At 48.3% G+C, this 18,847-nt stretch overlaps 1 protein-coding gene across 1 annotated transcript; it reads right to left on the bottom strand.

The window, feature by feature from the left end:
* Nucleotides 1–256: 256 nt before the first annotated feature.
* Nucleotides 257–15,807, bottom strand: ADRA1A (adrenoceptor alpha 1A). The gene is made up of 3 exons (XM_032712824.1): nt 15,564–15,807; nt 12,608–14,245; nt 257–779 (listed from the first exon to the last, which is right to left on the bottom strand). The coding sequence occupies exons 2-3, from the start codon at nt 13,488–13,490 to the stop codon at nt 271–273; spliced, it is 1,392 nt and encodes a 463-aa protein (XP_032568715.1). The 5' UTR covers nt 13,491–14,245; nt 15,564–15,807; the 3' UTR covers nt 257–270.
* Between the last annotated feature and the right edge of the window lie 3,040 nt (nt 15,808–18,847).

The raw sequence follows: 18,847 nt of genomic DNA, 5'->3' as shown, positions 1-18,847 counted from the left end.
TTCTCCTCCACTGCACCTAAATCAGAGCAGCAGGAACTTTGAAAGAGGAGAACAGAGGGATAAAGCCTTTGATGCCAAGGGCATCACTCGCAGGCACCGTGGGCAGGTCCCTCAGAAGACCATCCACTGTCTTTGAGGGGCTTTGTTCAGGCTCCCAGCACTCAGAGACCTCACTCCTCAGGAGGTCTGGCCCCGTTTCACGACACGTTTGCTTCCAACAGGCAGGTTTCAACACCCACTTCCACGACGCCCCCCGAGTCCCGCAGCCCGTTAAACGTCCTCCCCGCCGTCGCTCAGGGACATGGTGTGGATTTTGAGGGCTGGCACTTGGCAGCTGTCGTGGCCCAGGTTCCCCGAGGTGCCTGCACAGCAGCATTCCTGCAGGAACCCTTTGCTCTTGGCTTTGGCAGCCGTGCAGTCTTTGGCCACGGCGCTTTTCGCCGGCACGGCGGGCACGGCGCTGAAGATCTTCCACTCGCACACCCCGTCCGACCTGGAGATCTTGTAGAAGGTTTCTCCCGATCCCACGGGGATCCTGACCACCCCCTTGCTGCTCTCCACGCCTTGGCTGGCGGGGTGGTTGAGGTTGAAACTCGGGATTTGCTTCTTTGCTCCCTTCCTGGGGAGGCACTGAGCCTTCAGCACGTTCTGGAAAGCTTTCTTGAACTCCTGGCTGGAGCAGGGATAGATGATGGGGTTGATGCAGCTGTTTAAATATCCAAGCCAAAATGTTATTTTAAAAAGTGTGTCCGGGGGTTTGATTGCAGGAAAGAAAGAACCTAAAATGGAAAAATACACACGGAGAGTGTTAAGGCAGAGAGGCAGTGAGAAATCACAGGTAACCAGAGAAACTCAAACACCGGGGAAAAATAAATCAGGGTCTGTTCTGGCTTGGAAAAAAATGGTGAGTGGAAGCACAATTCCTGCAGGGAGAAGTGATTCAGAATCTCTGGTGCCACACAATGGCATGGATGTCCTGTCAGGTATCAGTCAATGCAGCTGTTTTATTATGCAAACATTATGTTCCCCTTTTCCAGCCTGGCTGATACGAGGGATGGAGGAAAATTGCCTCCTCTGGGACTCCTAATTCAAGATTAGTTCCCCAAATGACAGCCATATCTAGGAGGTCATCACAAGGGCTTTCAAATGGCAAGAAAATCACACCATTTCAGAAGTCAGAGTTGGAGAGAAGAGACATTACTGGGGTGACTGTGTTACAGCTGAATGTCTTCAAAATGTTCAAGTGTTGGGCACTCATTTTCCATGAAACCTTTAGAAAATCCAACTGTGCCCATTCTCCTGTCTCATGGAATGCATCTAAAATTCAGAAGAGTGAAAGGAAAGGTTCCTTCTTACATCAGTGAGCACTGGGGACGCTCTCATGGGCAGCCAGGAGTTATATATATATATACACATATATTTATACATTTTCTGATACATACTTGCAAGGTTAACTCCCAAAGATGATTCAAAGAGCAAGATCTTCGATGTCTCCTTAGTAAGGAAAGTACTGTGGGGCTTATTATTCTATAGAATTATGAGTTATCTGCTGATTTAAAATCATGGGAACATTTTCCCTGATGCCAAACCTTTGGGTTTTCGTATAACTACGACTTGAGCTCCTGATTCAAGTGCCAATTTTAACTTTAAATGACTTGAATGGGATGTCAGGAAATGCTGAAGTCATTTATTCGTGGAGAGATGTTCCTATAAAGCTACAGAGATATATTTAAAACACCAGAGAATCAACACTGCTGCTTATGGAGAATTGTTTGGAAATTTATCATTCCCTGGAACATCACTGTACCAAGATCCCCTAATTCTCCTATTTGGGGCTTTGCTTTAGAAATAAAAAGAATATTGTCTGAATGAGAACAGACAAGAAAGTGAAACTCTCTGTAATGTTGGGGTGAGAAATAAGTGAAAATAGCATTTCTAAGATCAATTTTGTCAAATGATCTACACCTAATCTAGAACAGAGAGTGAATTGCTGGGTTGTCAAGGGCTGTTTCTTGCCCCCTTTAAATGAAAAGGAAGAAAAACAGGTGGTTCTCTCACCCCAGTGCCAGGAATCACTTCGGGCACGGGAAGAGAAATAATTTCCCAGAAACAAAATTGACTTGTTTGGGAGTTTAGAGCCAAGTTTGTAACAAACAGAACTTTCAGCACCAACAAATTCTTGTCTTCCTGCTGCCCCTGGACAGATCTGCAGTGAGTGCACATGGAAAGAAATGGTGTTTAGGCATCCGTGCCTCTGTCCTGCTCTGCAGTTGAACTACCTCTGGAAGCAGCTCCTAAGTTTTCCAGGGATTGATCTCTTCCTTGGACCTCCCCTGGCTTAGGAAAAGCAAATAATGTTCTAATTTAATTCTTCCGCTAGCCCGGGTTGCTCCAACCAGGCAACCATCAGCAAGACAAGAGGGCTCGGGCTTCAGCTGTGCCAGGGGAGGGTTAGGTTGGATATTGGGAAGAATTTCTTTGCAGAGAGGGTGCTCAGCCATTGGAATGGGCTGCCCAGGGAAGGGGTGGATTCTCCATCCCTGGAGGTTTTTAAGATGAGCCTGGATGTGGCATCAGTGCCATGGGCTGGGAACCACGGCGGGGTTGGATCAAGGGTTGGACTGGATGATCTCAGAGGTCCCTTCCAACCCAGCTGATTCTGGGATTCTATGAACCTGCCCTTGGATGCTTCCAGGGATCCAGGGGCAGCCACAGCTTCTCTGGGAATCCCATCCCAGCCCCTCCCTGCCCTCACAGGGAAGGATTTTTTCCCACTATCCCATCCAACCCTGCCCTCTGGCAGTGGGAAGCCATTCCCTGTGTCCTACCACTCCAGACCCTTGGAAATTGTCTCTCTCCAGCTCTCTTGGAGCCCCTTTAGCACTGGGGCTGTTCCCAAAGGTTTTCCCTCTGCAGACAGAGCAGAACACACTCCCAGGAGCTCAGTCTGTGCCCTGGAGCAGCTAAACCTCAGAATCCATCCCCAAATCCAGCCTGGGTACGAGTCCTGCTACCCCTGCCTCCAGCAGTGTCACCATAACCCTCAATATCAACCAGGTTTTAAGACCAAAAACGTTGTGCTGAAGGAAGCAAAGGCTCTTTTGCAGCTGTGTATGACTAAACAGGCACATCCACAACCTCACATTTTTCTCAGCAAATTAATGCTCCTCTACTTTGGTGAAAAACAAAATTAAACAACATTCTCAAAGAACTTTCTGGCTGAAGTCATTGGCAGGGGAAAAATAACGGGAGGCTTCGAAATGCCCAAATCGAGCTCAGGGGTTTTTTTTTTTTTGGTCGTTTCCTCATTTAAATGCAGCATTTCTGCCCCTTTCCCACTCTGGGCTGAGACAGAAGGTGAAACAAATCCGGGTTTAGGGACTCAGCTGTGTGAGGCCGAGTGTAAAGCTGGGTAAACAATAACAATTCCTGTTTGCTGCAACTCCTGGCTCCCTGTAAATGGAATGCAAGTGCTGTGCCAAAGGCTGTTAAAAATAGAAAACAGCCAGTGTTAGAGTCTGTCCCTTGCTCTTTTTTTGGGGTGGGACCTGCATGCTAATTTATTAATGCAACCTTTTTTGGTTCATCGGGGGGGGGAGACTTGTTGCCTTGGAGCAACACACGGGGAGAGAAAATGGAGCAGCTCTACCAGCACAGAGACTTTGCTGCCCACGGACCCCATCCCACCCTGTCTGCTGTGGAATCATGGAATGGGTTGGGTTGGAGTGGAGCTTAAACATCACCCAGTGCCACCCCTGCAACTGCTACCAGTTGCTCCAGCCTGGCCTTGGACACTTCCAGGGATGGAGCAGCCACAGCTTCTCTGGGAATTCCAGCCCAGCCCCTCCCCACCCTCACAGGGAAGGATTTTTTCCCAGTATCCCATCTAGGTCTACCCTCCTTCAGCTCAAAGCCATCCCCCCTGTCCTTTCAGTGCATGGCCTTGTAGAAACCCCCTCTCCAACCCTCCTGCAAAGTGTTTTTAACACTTTGGGGCCACAGAAACAATATTCTTCTGCTGCAGACACCCAGTTACCTCCCTAGCTCAGAAACTTGCCCTAATCCTCCCTGCTGGCCACCTGAGCATCCGGGAAAAGAGGAAAAATGTCATATATTCCAATTCCTTGGTGTGGTTCTCTCCACAGAATACTGAGAATATATTCCTTTCTTCCAAACCTTTCACTTTCAGGGATGTTGGTACTGTGATTAAAATCAGTGGCTGATGGGTCTGGGAGTGAGCAGGAGGCCTTTTCAAACAGAGCTGCTGAAGTGGTGGTGAAGTGGTTTGTTGAGTGTGCTGAGGAATTGGAATGGGCAGTAAAGTGGCAGCTCAGGTCAGACGAGTTCAAAAGAGAAATAAAACAAAGGCTTTGTGGGTTTTTTTAAACAATGGCCATAATTACCCACGAGATTAAACAATGGAGTGGGGAGTTCTCTCTTCTTTAAGGTACAGGAGGAGCAGGGCAGAGTCCATGCCCAGGCAACCCTTGGCCAGCTGGGGACTGCCAGGTCATGGCAGCTCAATTTTGGACACTTTCCCACCAGCAGCCGGGGCTGAGAAAACAGAATTATTGCAGCACCTCATTCCCAGAGCAGAGTTTTCCAGCTCTCTGGCTCTGGGCTGGGTGTAATCCCGGCTCAGTGGAGTCCTGCCATGCAGACAGAGCTGCAGGGTGAGCAGCACGGGAGGGGTGCAAAGGTTTCTTCCTTAAAACCAATTTTCTCCCCAATTCACAGCCCTTCAGGCCTTCCTTTGTACCCTGCCAGGAATTAAATGGTAAATAGGAGCAAGAATGATGAAAGTTTGGAGGCTTCACCCTACATTGTCTCCCTGAAGTCTGTGCTGGAGGCACACTAAAGAAACCCTCAACTGGCCTTTAATGCATTTTGAAGCCCAGACTGAGTAAATAATGCTGGAATTCCTGCCTTGTTTCCAAAAGGTTGAAGACACTCAAGTGTCAGCAGCCCAATTCGATTCCTTCTTATAAAATTAAGTCAAATAAAATGTGCCATCACCCTCCTGAGATCTTTTGCCATCAAGTGTTTCATCACTCAGCCCTGGAAATGTCAGGACTGCTCTTCCTTCCCTCGTCCTTTATTTTCCTGTTTGTCAACTCCAAGTTTCCTTCAAGCTTGGGGAGACAGAGAGAGAGAGAGAGAGAGAGAGAGAGAGAGAGAGAGAAGTTTTCCTCTCACCTCCCGGTGAGTAAGTGCCAATTCACTCCCCGAGATGTAATTTGGCTTTGTCATTTGTCACAAGCTGCAGAGCTGCTTGATTGTGGGTTGTTTAAAAACCAGTCCTGACGTGGTGAGGGACGGAAAAGAGAGGGTTTGGGAGCTGCCAGGCTGCAGAAACTTGTGCTGTTTGTTTACTCTGTCAGCACCATGGGAATGAGATCCCGTATGTTTTTGTGACCTGTGAACCCTCAGTGTTGTTAAAACCCATCTCTGCTACTAAATCTTGAGGGTCTGTTTAGGTTTCCTGCTTTTTTTTTCCCCCCTTCTTTTTGGGTTGTTTGGCTCAAATCTGGTGGTGGAGGCAGAGCAGGGGAGAGGCAGGTGGGGTGATGCAGCATCAGGGCTGTACCCAAAGAGAAGCTGAGACTGGAAGGGACCTTAAAATCATCCAGTGCCACCCCTGCCATGGGCAGGGACACCTTCCACTGGACCAGGTTGCTCCAACCTGGCCTTGGACACTTCCAGGGATCCAGGGGCAGCCACAGCTCCTCTGGGAATTCCATCCCAGCCCCTCCCCACCCTCACACCAAGAATTCCTTCCCAATATCCCATCTTATCCTGCCCTCTGGCAGTGGGAAGCCATTCCCTGTGTCTTGTCCCTTCATCCCCTGTCCCAAGTCCTCTCCAGCTCTCCTGGAGCCCCTTTAGGCTCTGGAAAGGGCTCTGAGGTCTCCCTGGAGCCTTCCTTTCTCCAGGCTGAACAACCTCAGCTCCTGCACAGAAGTCCAACATAAATCTCAGCATCTCTGGGCTCTGCTGTGGAGGAAACCCCTGCACTCCCACGGGCTGGGACCAGGGAGAGGGTCTGGTTTGCAGCAAAGCCAAGCTTAAACCTCAGGTCCTGGGATCTGCCCTGAAGGGGCCAAGCCCAGAGGACAGGAGTTATTCCAGAGCCCTAAAGACCCAGGGGATGAAGCCCTTATATCCCAAAGGGAATTGACTCTGCACCAGGGCCTGCCTAGATCTCTCATGGCAATCTGCTCTCCAAACATTGATAAATGTGCTGCTTTCTGAGTTCCCAAGCTCGGAACTTTATTCCATAAGATTCTATACAGCATCTCGGGTCAAAACACGAGCCACCCTCTGGAAAGTGCATTTATATATATATATTTATATTTATATTTATATGTATTTATATATCTCTCTGTTGCTGCAGACATTCACCAGCTGCACTCTGTGCACACACTCTCTCCCAGCACGTCCCATGTGCCCCCACTGCTCCCTTATGGGAAATATTTTCTGTGGAACAAAAAATGGGATCAAAGATCAAATAGGAACTGATCCTGGATTCTGTGAAATCCAAACAGCACCAGAAATGCAGAGCAGGTTTGTGGATGTGAGGAAGGGACAAAGCCTGCAGCTGGCAACTCTTGCACTTCCCAGTCCAGGGCCTGGAATATTGTGGCTGATCCAGGGGGAAAAGGAGAGGGGCTTAGTGCCCAGCTATCCCTGACCCACAATAAACAGATTTAGAAGGAGTGAGTTTGTTTTGCCTCCCAAAAACCTGACTTCAGCTCTCTGTGGCATCAGGAGGACACAGGTGAGAGGTGGAGAGGTCAGGCAGCAGGAATGGGCCACGCTGGGAACACTGCTCTGATTATCTGGATTTTTTCAGCCCTAATTTATGCTCTGTCTCATATTGTACCCACTTACCACCGATGGTATTTCTGGCAAACATCTCAACAAGCAACTATTTCCAGATCTGCTGTGGGCAGCTGCAGATTTAGAAAACAGATAAAAAACCATGGGAAGGTAAACTGAGGTTTTGTTACCCATACAAACCCAAATAATCCCATTGTTTTACACCTCCATTTAGTTGCCTCTCAAATTCCAGCTCCCATGCTGCTACTGCAGTGGGATGGCTCTGGATCCTGCTGCTCACATTTTTAAGATATTTGAGATTTGTCCCAAAGCCGTCGCTCTTGGTGTCATTCACTGACAACAAATCATTAGTTTGCCTTTAAAAAAAAACAAACCAGAGAACAGTTTGAAAAGCTGAGTCTCTCTCAGACTGTCTCATGTGCTTGTCAGTCGTGATTTTGGAATCCTTGGGGTTGAAAACACAGGAGTTATCCGCTCGTGTCTCTCCCTCTCTCCAAACCGCACACAGATCCTGCTGGGTGGGGTGGGAGAATCTCTCAGAAGAATCACTCATGGTGGCCTTTCCATCACCACCAAACCCGAAATTGAGCCCTGACATTTTGGGGGAGAGCGAAAAATGACATTTTTGGTTGGTTTACTCGGGGGATTTAGGAGCGGCGACTGCACAAAGAGGAGCACTGAGACAGGGAACGCGTGTGGGGAGCCATGGCAGTGACTCATGGAACACAGAACTCCACCTCCCCGCTCTGCTTTGCAGTGTAAATGGTTATTAATATCAATTAATACCAATTCCTGCCGTGCTTTGCTGTGTGATGAGTCAGTGGCACCCAACCCCTCAGGGTGTGGAAATGCTGGAGGGATGTTGGCCACAGGGATGTCAGAGAGACCTTTGGAGACCTGAGCCAACAAAGCCCTTCCAGCCTGGGATGATGAAAAATACCCCTTGGGCTTAAAGAAAAAAAAACAACAACAAACCCAAAAAACTTGGAAATACGGAAAAAAACACCCCATGGAAATATCTTGGCTGTTTATCTGCTGAAGTTCTCCCTGATCAATGGCTTCACACACACATTTGTGCTCAGTGGCTTGAGGACTGTAAACATCCTTCCTCTCCCTGAGCTGAGGATGAGATGGGCCTTGAATCCATATTTTTTTTTTCCCCCCCCATTTTTATTTCTTTTTTTTTCCTCTTTGTTGCTGAGAGAGAACTGAAATGCTCATTTGAGGGATCTGTGTTTCTCCTCCGTGCCCCGAGACCTCCCGAGGGGTCGCCTCGTGTCAACGGCAGAGAGAGAAAAATGCAGTTTGTTTTTCTGGCTTGTGTTTCGTTCTTTCTGCCCTCAGTTAAAAAACTGCCACAAAACAGTAATTAGACACCAGCTGCAGACAGGCCCATGGACAGGATTAGAGGATTCCCTCGACAGTGTTTGTGTCAGTTCACAAGACTAATTTACTGCTTTATTACAAACACAAACACCCTCCAGTGGATCCTCTTTTCTTCTCTCTTTATCATGAGAATGATTGACAAATGTTAAAAACCTTCCTCTCCCTTGCCCAGTCTGTCTGATTTTTTTCTCCTGTGGTATCTTGGCTCAGCCTTTCCCTTTTTCCTTCCTTCTACTTCTGAAAGCAACATCTACAACCAGAGTCAAGCCAGTTTGGCACAGAAAATGGACCATGAGCTGAGCTCTCTGAGCTTGTTCTCTTCTCAGGATAAACCATCAATCCCAACTTAGGACCATTTTTTGCAATACCCCAACTCTTGTTTCCTTTTTTTCCCATCAGTTCTGTGTGTGCTCCACCTCAGGACAACCTCCAAGCACCTCAGAACACCCTCCAAGCACCTCAGAACAACCTCCAAGTACCTCAGAACAACCTCCAAGCACCTCAGAACAACCTCCAAGCACCTCAGGACAACCTCCAAGCACCTCAGAACACCCTCCAAGAACCTCAGAACACCCTTCAAGCACCTCAGAACAACCTCCAAGGACCTCAGAACACCCTCCAAGGACCTCAGAACAACCTCCAAGCACCTCAGAACAACCTCCAAGCACCTCAGAACAACCTCCAAGCACCTCAGAACACCCTCCAAGCACCTCAGGACAACCTCCAAGCACCTCAGGACAACCTCCAAGCACCTCAGAACAACCTCCAAGCACCTCAGAACACCCTCCAAGGACCTCAGAACAACCTCCAAGCACCTCAGAACACCTTCCAAGCACCTCAGAACAACATCCAAGTACCTCAGAACAACCTCCAAGCACCTCAGAACAACTTCCAAGCACCTCAGAACAACCTCCAAGGACCTCAGAACAACCTCCAAGCACCTCAGAACACCTTCCAAGCACCTCAGAACAACATCCAAGTACCTCAGAACAACCTCCAAGCACCTCAGAACAACCTCCAAGCACCTCAGAACAACCTCCAAGCACCTCAGAACACCCTCCAAGCACTGTCTTCTATGCTGATGAAAAGAAACCTTTTGAAAAATTCCCATTCCAGTGTCTTCCAGCCCCAGCACAAGGTCTGTTCTGTCACTTGGAACTCCAACATCACTTAAAACCATCCCTGGGGGCATCCACTGATTTCTGGACTCTTCTAGCCCTGAGTCTTTGTATTTCCATCTGTCTGCATCCCTTTCTAGCAATCCAAGAGAACAAAAAACCAGGACTGGAAGGAGCATTCTGTGCTGCAGGTTGTTGTTGGCAGTGCCAGATGAGCCTGGTCTGAGCCTCTCCCCACAAACCCCCTGGCCCAGGAGCTGCAGATAAGCTCAGGCTCTTCTTTTTAGCCCTGTTTGAGGGATGCAGACAAGCTCAGATTTGCTCCCTCCTGGCTCTGTTTTGCTGTTTTGTGTTTGTCTGCTGATTACTGGACCTGTCAGTGATGCCACCTCTGCCTGCTTCTCTGTGAGGAATTAAAATCTGACTTCTTCAGGGAGCAATCAGCTGTTTTGACAGTCTTGTTTATCACAGAAGTTTAGTGAGGGGTGAATTTATGCTCCAGCATGCAGAGAAAAAACCAACCCTTAGCCTCCCTCATTTCCATGCAGCAGGATTATCATTCCTTGGCTTATTCCACAAACATCAAGCCAAGTGAGAAGAAGGTGTTTTGGGCTCTTGGGCTGAAAGGTTTCATTCCAAACCCTTTGTCTGGAGTGAAACTCCATCCAAGGAGGGAAGGAAGCCATTCCTTACCCAGATTGCAGCTGGCACCTTTACACACCACCTTCAGTTCAGACCTTGGGGCAGGGGGATACTGGAATTGTTCCTCCAGTATCTCCCAATATGGATATTGTGCTTTTCCTGATATTTTCTCTTGCCTTTCCCATACCTACATGTCCAAACTGTCTACCCCACTTTGGTGTAACTTCAGCAAACCTGGTGTTTCTTGGGGTCTTGGCTGGTGGGGTTGGTGTTGAGAGATGTGGAGATGCTGAAGCTGCTGCAGCTCACAGTCAAATAAACTCGGGTTTGGGGGAGTTGTGCTGCACAGAATGATCAGCACCTGCCAGCTTTCTCAAGAGGTTTGTGTAGCAGTTTAACACTCTCTGTCCCAGGGGCACTGAGAGTGGTTTGGCTGCTGGAATCCTGGAATTAGGGTCGTTCAGGTTCTGTCTGTCTCATGGGCAGCCTACACCGAGAGTGGTCTGGCTGGTGGAGTCACAGGACTCCATTGTGGTCATTTGGGTTGGAAAACAGCTCTTGGATCATGGAGTGCAGCCATTAAACCTCCCACTGCCAAGGCCACCACTAAACCCTGTCCCTGAGTGCCACCTCTGCACCATCAAACCCTGCAGAGCTGGTTGATGGGACCATTCCCAGGCCTGTCCCACGGCCACAAACCCACAGAGCTGCTCTCCAAAGGCTCCTGTTGCCCAGCTGGGCACACTGGGAGCTCTGCAACTTCCCAGGGGCTCAACCAGGAGTATTTTGTACCTCTGGAAAGCCTGATCCCTGCTTTGGGATCCTGGCTGGGTCCCTTTGCCTCCCTCTGCCCACCTTCACCCGTGTGCAGGACAGAGCTGAAGGTGCTTCTTGTCTTTTGGAAACTGTTCTCTTCTTTTCTTTTAGTGCCACTTGCCTGTTTGTTTTTTTTTTTTTTATTTTTGTCTTTAAAGGCAGCAAATAGGTTTTGAAAGCCCTATTATATGCTTTAAAAATAACCCAGCAACCCCACAAGGACAGGGAAACGAAGCACCAGTTTCCTTACAAGGGATCAAAAGCAAGATGCAAAGCCACTCTTGAGCCCAGGAAACTTCTGAAACCCAAAGCAAATTAATTAGCAGCAGGCTCTGTGTGGGCAACCACATTTGCAGGACGAAAAGTGTGTTTAAATGTGTTCTAGCAAACCCTTTTTGGGTATGTTTCAGTCATCTTGGCAACCAGCATTCCAACGTGCTGACATCCTGGACAGCACGAGCCAGGCCTTGCAGGGCTCCTCCTTAGGAACCATCTCCAGCTCTTACTCCAGCACTTCCCAGGACTGACCAAGAGAACCCAAAAAAAAAAAAAAAAAAGACAACTAAATTTTTGGGTGTTTTTTCACGTTAGCAACAGGTTTTGGTGAAGCAACCTGGTAAAACCAGGGAAGCGAAAAAGAATAGTTATTTATAGGGTTGAAAAAACAGAATGGGTCAAAAAAACCCCAGGAAATTAAAATCCCTTTTATATTTAGGTATTTTTCTTAACTGTCCACATTGTTCTGTTTCCAGCTAAAGCTTCCATGCAATCATGCTTTATTTTTCCTGCACAGCTGAAGCCTTTTCCATAAGAAAACTCTTGAAATGGAGCAAATCAGATTTTCAATTCCACGTTTCCAACCCAATCTTTAGTGGGGCTGTGGCAGAGCCAAGCTCAGCGTGATGAGCCCTGGACATCACCCTCAGTTATAGGTGTGAAATTAGTATTCTGCTTTTAAATCCTGCAACTGCATCAAAGGTAACCGAGTAAAGTTTAATTAAAATTCTAATTACTTCCTTACATTCCAGCAAAGCAGAACAAATCCCCAGCTTTGCTCCCCTTTAGGATGACAAGTGGTGGATAAATATTCATGTTCAGAGGGATGGTTGAGCCAGGGTTTGGCCAGTGGGTTTCCAGAAGAGATGCAAACCAGAGAAGTATAAAATGAGCTGGAAGGATCCTCACTGCTGCCTCCTGACTGGTCATGTGATAAATAGGAAAAAACACTCGTTTCATCTGGATTATGGGATCTCACAGTGTGATTTTCCTGGGAGAAAGCTGATTATTTTCCTCACAGTGGGAATTATCAGCGCTGAGCACTCCAGATCTGGCCCCAAGTCTGTGAGCAGCTACTTTGACTTGACCCTGAGTTCATTTATATCTTGACCTTTTACGTCTTGAAGTCACCTCAAGAACTGGCTGCAAACGTGGATATAAACACACAGCCCACTAATCATATTGTTCCTAATGCAGAACTGGTCAGAAATACCTGTCCTGGTTCGAAAAGAGCATTTTCTGTATGGAAAAAGCATTACATCCTTTCCCTAATTTTCAGAATTTTGCTTCTCATAACCAGCGACATTTTATTTCTCTTGAGACTTTTGCTGTTTTCCACTCACTGCTCTGTGGTGGGGAACGATTTGGGGGGTTTTTTTGACAGCTTTGCAACGGGAAATTGTTCCCTCAGAGCTTTTCTGCTCAGCCTTATCACCCCCGGGCACGGGCACAGCCCTCCCTCCAGGCACGGGCACAGCCCTCCCCCGGGGAAGGCGCCGCGGGAGATAAGAGGGCTTCGCTTTACTCACCCAGAGGCATCACCACGAAAAACGGGAGCCAGCAGAGCACGAAGCATCCCACGACAATCCCCAGGGTCTTGGCAGCCTTCTTCTCCCTGGAGAACTTGAGGAGCCTGACGGAGAAGTGGTGTTTGCTCTTGGGGTTGGGCGCGGAGCCGCCGGCGCCGGGCGCGTTCTTGCGGTGGATGCGCAGGGTCACCTCCTCGGAGTGGGACTTCTCCGTCTTCAGCCCCGAGGTCAGGCCTTTGTTCTCCCTCTTGGCCACCACGTAGACCCGGCAGTACATCACCAGGATGATGGTCAGGGGCAGGTAGAAGGAGCCCAGGGCCGAGAAGAGCACGTAGCCGGGCTCCTCGGTGATCTGGCAGATGGTCTCATCCTCGGGGGCCGGCTCCTTCCAGCCGAAGAGGGGCCCGATGGAGATGACCAGGGACAGAGCCCAGACACAGAGCAGGGCCAGCAGGCCCCTCCTCTCCGTCACGATGCTGGGGTACCTCAGGGGGTAGCTGACCCCGATGTAGCGGTCGATGGAGATGATGCAGAGGCTCATGATGGAGGCCGTGCAGCACAGCACGTCCACGGCCGCCCAGATGTTGCAGAAGATCCTCCCGAAGGCCCAGTAGCCCAAAATCTCCATGGTGGCCGAGAAGGGCAGGACGGTGGAAGTCAGGAGGAGGTCGGCCACGGCCAGGTTGATGATGTAGTAGTGGGTGACGCTCTGGAGGTGTCTGTGGCAGGCCACGGAGAGGATAACCAGGATGTTGCCCAACACCCCGAAAACAATCAGCCCCCCCAGAATAACACCGAGCAAAATGGCCTTGGAAATGTTCACGGGCTCCACGGAGTGGGTGCAGTTGGAGCAGTTGGAGGAGTTGCCGGGCAGGAAAGTCATGGTGAGTGGCTGAGAGTGTCCATGCGAGGCTGCTGGGCTGCACCCCCTGCCAGGCAGAAACAGGGAGCAGATCAGTCCTCAGAAGCTCCTACAGGCAACATCTGCCTGCTTTTCCTGGGAAAGAGAGGCTGTGAGAACGTCTCAGAAGTGCAGCACCAGGAACAAGGAGAAAGATCCAGAAACATGTTAGAAAACCTACCTTTGTCCCTAAATTTTCAGCAGCATAGCACAGTTGATAACCACCATTGCCAAGTCAAATTGAACTCCTTTTGCATTTTTCCTTGGGGGGCACAAGTGAGGCTACACAGAACTGAGGCTCTTTATCCTCCTTTCCAGGATTATGTGCTGAGAAATCTTGGAGCTGCCGGTTAAAATCATTTCTGTCTTCGGGGGAAGATTCAATATTTCAGTAACAAAAATATTCCAGAGGGTCTCGAATTTAAGTTTCTTCCGAGAGGAAATCACTGATGCTTTTAATTGCCTTGTGTTAATCCTGGCTCTGCCTTAGAATTGGCTTACAAACCTGCCTGGGTGGAGGTTGGTGCTGTGTCTGCTCAGCAGTTCCACTGGGGATCTCTGTCCCTACCCATCCTCGGGGTCTGGGCTGTCACTCAGAGCTTCCCTGCGTGTGGAGCAGTTGTCACTTGAGGTCCTGGGCTGTGAATTAAAGTTCATTTACAGCAGTTTCAGGCTTGCTGTGCAGGGAAGAGTGAAGTTTGCTGTGTTCTCTGGTGCTCTTTGCAGATCTTCACCCCCTGGAGAAGACAAAACCAGGGACAATGTGGTTCCCAGAAGCTGCCCTTGCTGCTGTGGTTCCCATATAAGAATAGAGCAGGAGGCTATTTTAGGGAGCCTTCCTCAGGCTGGCTCAGCCAGTGGAACCAACCTTTTCCAGCCCAGTATTGTTTAACAGCAACTTAAAACTCCAGGTGGGTTTTCTTGCCTGAATTTTCCTTCCTTTATAGGGACAGGCATCAATCCTAATTATCAGTTGCCCTGCAGAGACCAGTTCTGGGAGGGAGAGAAACCTGCAGGACACGATTCAGGATTACAGATTTAGATTTAGAAGTCCAGAATTTAGTCCTGGATTTCTTTGTTAAGCCACTCCTTCACCCCCTGAACTTGTTAGTCCAGCTGAGCTGCCCAGTTTGAAAATTCTATAGGGAAAAGCAGGTCCTGCCAAGCAGAAGATGTTGCATGCAACAAGTTTCCTGGTGAGTGACACAACATTTCAGAGGATCTGGAAGCCAAGCTCAGCCTTAGCTGACTAAATATGGAGAAAAGGTACCTCAGATGGAAAAGTGAGGATAAGCCTGGGAACTGGGACACGGGGGCACGGAGGGAGAGCTACAAGTGTGGGCTGAAAAGCCTCCCACAACCTGAGCTTGGATATCATGTTCCCATCCCAAATATTAATCAGATGTGAAAACCCACCCCTGTCACATCCAAGGGGAGGGAAGGCTCTCGGAGTGTCCTGATGTTGGGTTTTTGGGATGAGTCCCTCAGACCACACTTGGCACAAACACTGAGCAGCAACAACTGTCATGTTTGGGAGCCTCCAAGCTGAACTTTCCTGTGGGCAAAAAAGGCTTTTAAAGCTCTGAAGCCCCTGCAAATTCCCAGTTCCCAGGCAGGGAGGGCAGGGGGATGGGAAGATGGGGAGGTATTGCACTGTGGGAATTTGCCTTTAGGGAACTGAAATGAAATTGGATCTTTTATTTTCTTTCCCACCAGATAGAACAAGTGGAGGAATAATTCCAAGGAAGGAAAGGAGAGGTTTTACTGAGCACATCAATGGGAAGTGGCTGTAACATCGAGCATCTCTAACCATCACAACTGGTCATTACAGGGTTGAAACTGTGCTCATTATAAGGTTGATAGTGGCCTAGAAAATTAAGAAATTATCGACTTGAATTTAAGCACAGGAAGAAAAACTTCCCAGCAAGTCAAGGAGATGCAGCACAAAGGACTGACAGAGGTTTTCATGCTCAAACCCAAATAATTCTCAGCCTGTGGGGAGGGATGTTGCTGGGAAGGGCAGACCCCAGGCTCCTGTGCCTGCCCCACACTCACCTCTGGAGTCTCTAGAAGGCAGCACAGCTCCTCTGAGCATCTGGGAAGCAGATTGTCAGCACAGCAGGCTCCTCTCTTCGTGCGGGGATGGGACTCTGTGCCTGGAAATCCGCTGCTTTTCTCCCTTTATTTCCCCACTGCTGTTTTGGCAGCTCAGTTGTGCTGATTCCCTCTATCCAGGGCTCGTGGGGGGCTTCACTCCAGGCTCCCTGGAAGGATCCCTGCCCAGTTCAGAGCTCAGCTCCACACTGGGAAGGAGCAGCAGGAACTTTACTGCTCTGCTGATGTAGCAGGCAGTGTCCTTGCCATTACCGTAATTCCCTGCCAGTCCCGTATTGCCCAGAAAGAAGGAGCACTCCAATCCGATGACAAGTGGGGCTTTAAATATTCTTTTCTTTTCTTTTTTTTTTCATAAAAAACTGCCAGTTCCTGCAGAGACCAGAAAATGAAAGGCAGATTATAACCTCCTGTTTATGTGCTAACAAGTAATTCTTGTTATATTCTTTTATATATATATATATATAAAAATATTTTTATATATAAAATATGTATATACACATACATGCATACATATAAATAAATAAATAAATAAATATTCTTGGGTTATAAAAAGAGAATGTCCTGCCAAATAAAGGGAACATGGAGGAAATAACAAAGAGAGACCCCCTGACCATGGATTCTGCATGGTGGGACAAAGCACTGGAGAGGGGGGTTTAAGGATGAAGTGCCTCGAGCAGAATGTGCTGCTGAGGGGATGCTGATTTTTCACGTGGCTCTTAATTGCATTTTTGAAGTAAAAAAGAAGTGGTCCAAGTCCCTGATGGTGAACTGATGAATAGAAAAATAATGTCTTGAGGTGGAGCTGTACACCAAGTGGGGTTTTACAGCCAAAGGAAAGTCACTGGGAAGCAGATGAACCATGTGCCTGTTCTTGTGTGACAGACTCTCCACCTCCTCCTCCTCCTCCTCCAGGGCAGTAACTCAGAGACTGAAAGTTTAGGGTTTTTTTTTTTGGATTTGAACGTTTCACGAGCTGAGGCAAATTTAAGGGCTGCTCAGAGTCCCCCAGGAGAGCACTGAAAGCAGAGCTGGCCTTGTCAGCAGCCCTGCTGGCTGGGCCAAACATTTGGAGCAGTGTCTGCTCACTCTTGGACAGGCACTGCTGCTGCAGGGGGAGATATCAGAGCAGCTCCAGGAGTGTGCAGTTGCTGGGATTGGGCACAGAGTTTGGGAAAGTGTCTCAGCCCTGTGGCACCTGCAGCTGCATTCCCATCTCCCTGCTGGAGAGGCAAAGATCCACGAGAGGAAACCCCAAGGTAAGGAGATAAAAAAAAAAAAGAGCAGGGAATTCAAACTGATTTTGAGAACGTCGCAAACTGCAAAAATGAGGTGGTTTTTAAATGCCCAGGTGTTGTTTCTCCCTGGTTTTCTTGGCACCTGAGGCACCTGTGCTGTGGCACAGCTACAGGAGATGTTAAAAAGCGTTGTTCTTGAAGGCTGGTTGGAGGTTTGGGGTGGTGAGATATCCAAAGGGCTGCACCATGTCCTTCCCCGAGGGACAAAGAGAGTAAACCCTAAATAACAAAGGAAATCTTGAGCTGCCAAAGCCCCTTAAAGCCTGTGATTCAGCAGGTTTATTTTAGATGCCTATCTTAGGATGAGGCAACTCTGTTTCCATCGATCCATTGGAAGATGAGTCCAAATGAGTCATGGGAGGGGAGGGAGCTGAGCCCCACCCTGGGTTTTGTTTCTGCTCCTACCTATGACCTCGCTGGACCTGTGGCTTGTTCCAAGCTCTTAAATGCTCTCTGGAAAATAAATTTATATTCATGGCCTCAGTCATTAGCATTGTGATTGAGGTGTCAGCTCATCTGTGAGTAATACCCTTGCTAGGGGACATCTTCTGGAATGGAGGAAGCAGAAGGAAGTGACAGAGAGGAGGTTTGTTTGCCTAAAATCCTCAGGGAAAAACAAGCAGTGAAGAGCTTGTTCACCTGGAGACCACTGGGAGTCAGAAGGGTCACTGAACACATCCAGAGTATCATCAGGTGGAGAAGGACAGGAGTGATGCCAAACCAAAGTTTTGGGAAGCAATCCCTGTGTTTAGCTCTGCCAAGACACTCTGGAGTTGCGTGTGTCCAGTTTACAGGTTTTGGACTAATCAGAGTTCAGGAGAAAGCAGTGAGAGAAAAATTTCTCCCTCGAATTTAGAAAGACTGCAAAAACTCATGAAACACCCTGGGTCTGGTCTCACCCTGAGTTTTTGGGGAGAAAAGACCCCTTGGGTTTAAATTTCATGCATTTTATAGTTTTGCAAAATCCCACCTTTTTGAGATAAGCCTAATATATTCATTTTTGCCTGAAAAGTTTTCTTTTCTCTGAAAAGGGGCTTTCCTTTTATTCTGATTGGCTGTAAGGTGTCCCCTGCCCAGGATGATATTCTTAGCCCAAAGAGAGAGAAGAATCCCTTTTGTACAAAAACGACCCCAACAGATTTTAAGAACTCTTGCATTTCCCTTATCTGGCCAAAAAAAGACCCTGACACTCGACTCCAGTGCTTTTGAACTTGGATATCTTACAACTTCATGATAAGCCTTTAAAACCTGTATTTTTATTTCTCGTGATGTCACACCAAAGTTTTGGGAAGCAATCCCTGTGCTTAGCTCTGCCAAGACATTCTGGAGTTGTGTGTGTCCAATTTACAAGTTTTGGACTCATCAAAGTTCAGGAGAAAGCAGGGAGAGGGAGACCAGGCTGGAAAACAGGACCTGTGAGCCTGGCAAAGGGGGAGCTGCTCAGTCTCAAGCTTTGCATTCCTGAGGGCAAATAAATCCTGCCTAGAGGGGTTCTGGATGTCCATCACTGGGAGGTTTTGAGAACATATTAGGCAAAGATCTGCCACAGTGTTTTACTTGGCTTTGGAGAAAGGATTAACTGTCCCCCGGTGTTCACAGGGAGTGGTTTGGGTTGGAAGGGACCTTAAAGATCCCGTAATTCCAACCCAAAAATGTTGTCCCATCCAAGGTGGTTTTCTCCAGAGAGAGGCAGGTCTCTGAGTCAGGTGGGAGAAGGAACAGGAGTCCTGGATGTGCTCCTTGGTCCATCCTTGGGGGTCTCTGGCAGGTCCATTTCTGGGTGTATCTTCTCCCTCTGTGAAGTGGAGGAAGAAATCAAGCTTTTCTTTGGTTCAGTTGGACCTTAGTCCTCCTGAGCAGGGGTTTCACCTGACTCTGCCAAGGTAGCACTGCCCAAAACGGGATCCTGTGTTTTCTGTGCTCTAAATT

This window comes from Chiroxiphia lanceolata, chromosome 28, assembly GCF_009829145.1.
Source record: "Chiroxiphia lanceolata isolate bChiLan1 chromosome 28, bChiLan1.pri, whole genome shotgun sequence".
Classification (NCBI taxonomy): domain Eukaryota; kingdom Metazoa; phylum Chordata; class Aves; order Passeriformes; family Pipridae; genus Chiroxiphia; species Chiroxiphia lanceolata.
The sequence above is the reverse complement of the archived record's forward strand: the minus strand, read 5'-3'. Positions and strand labels throughout refer to the sequence as shown.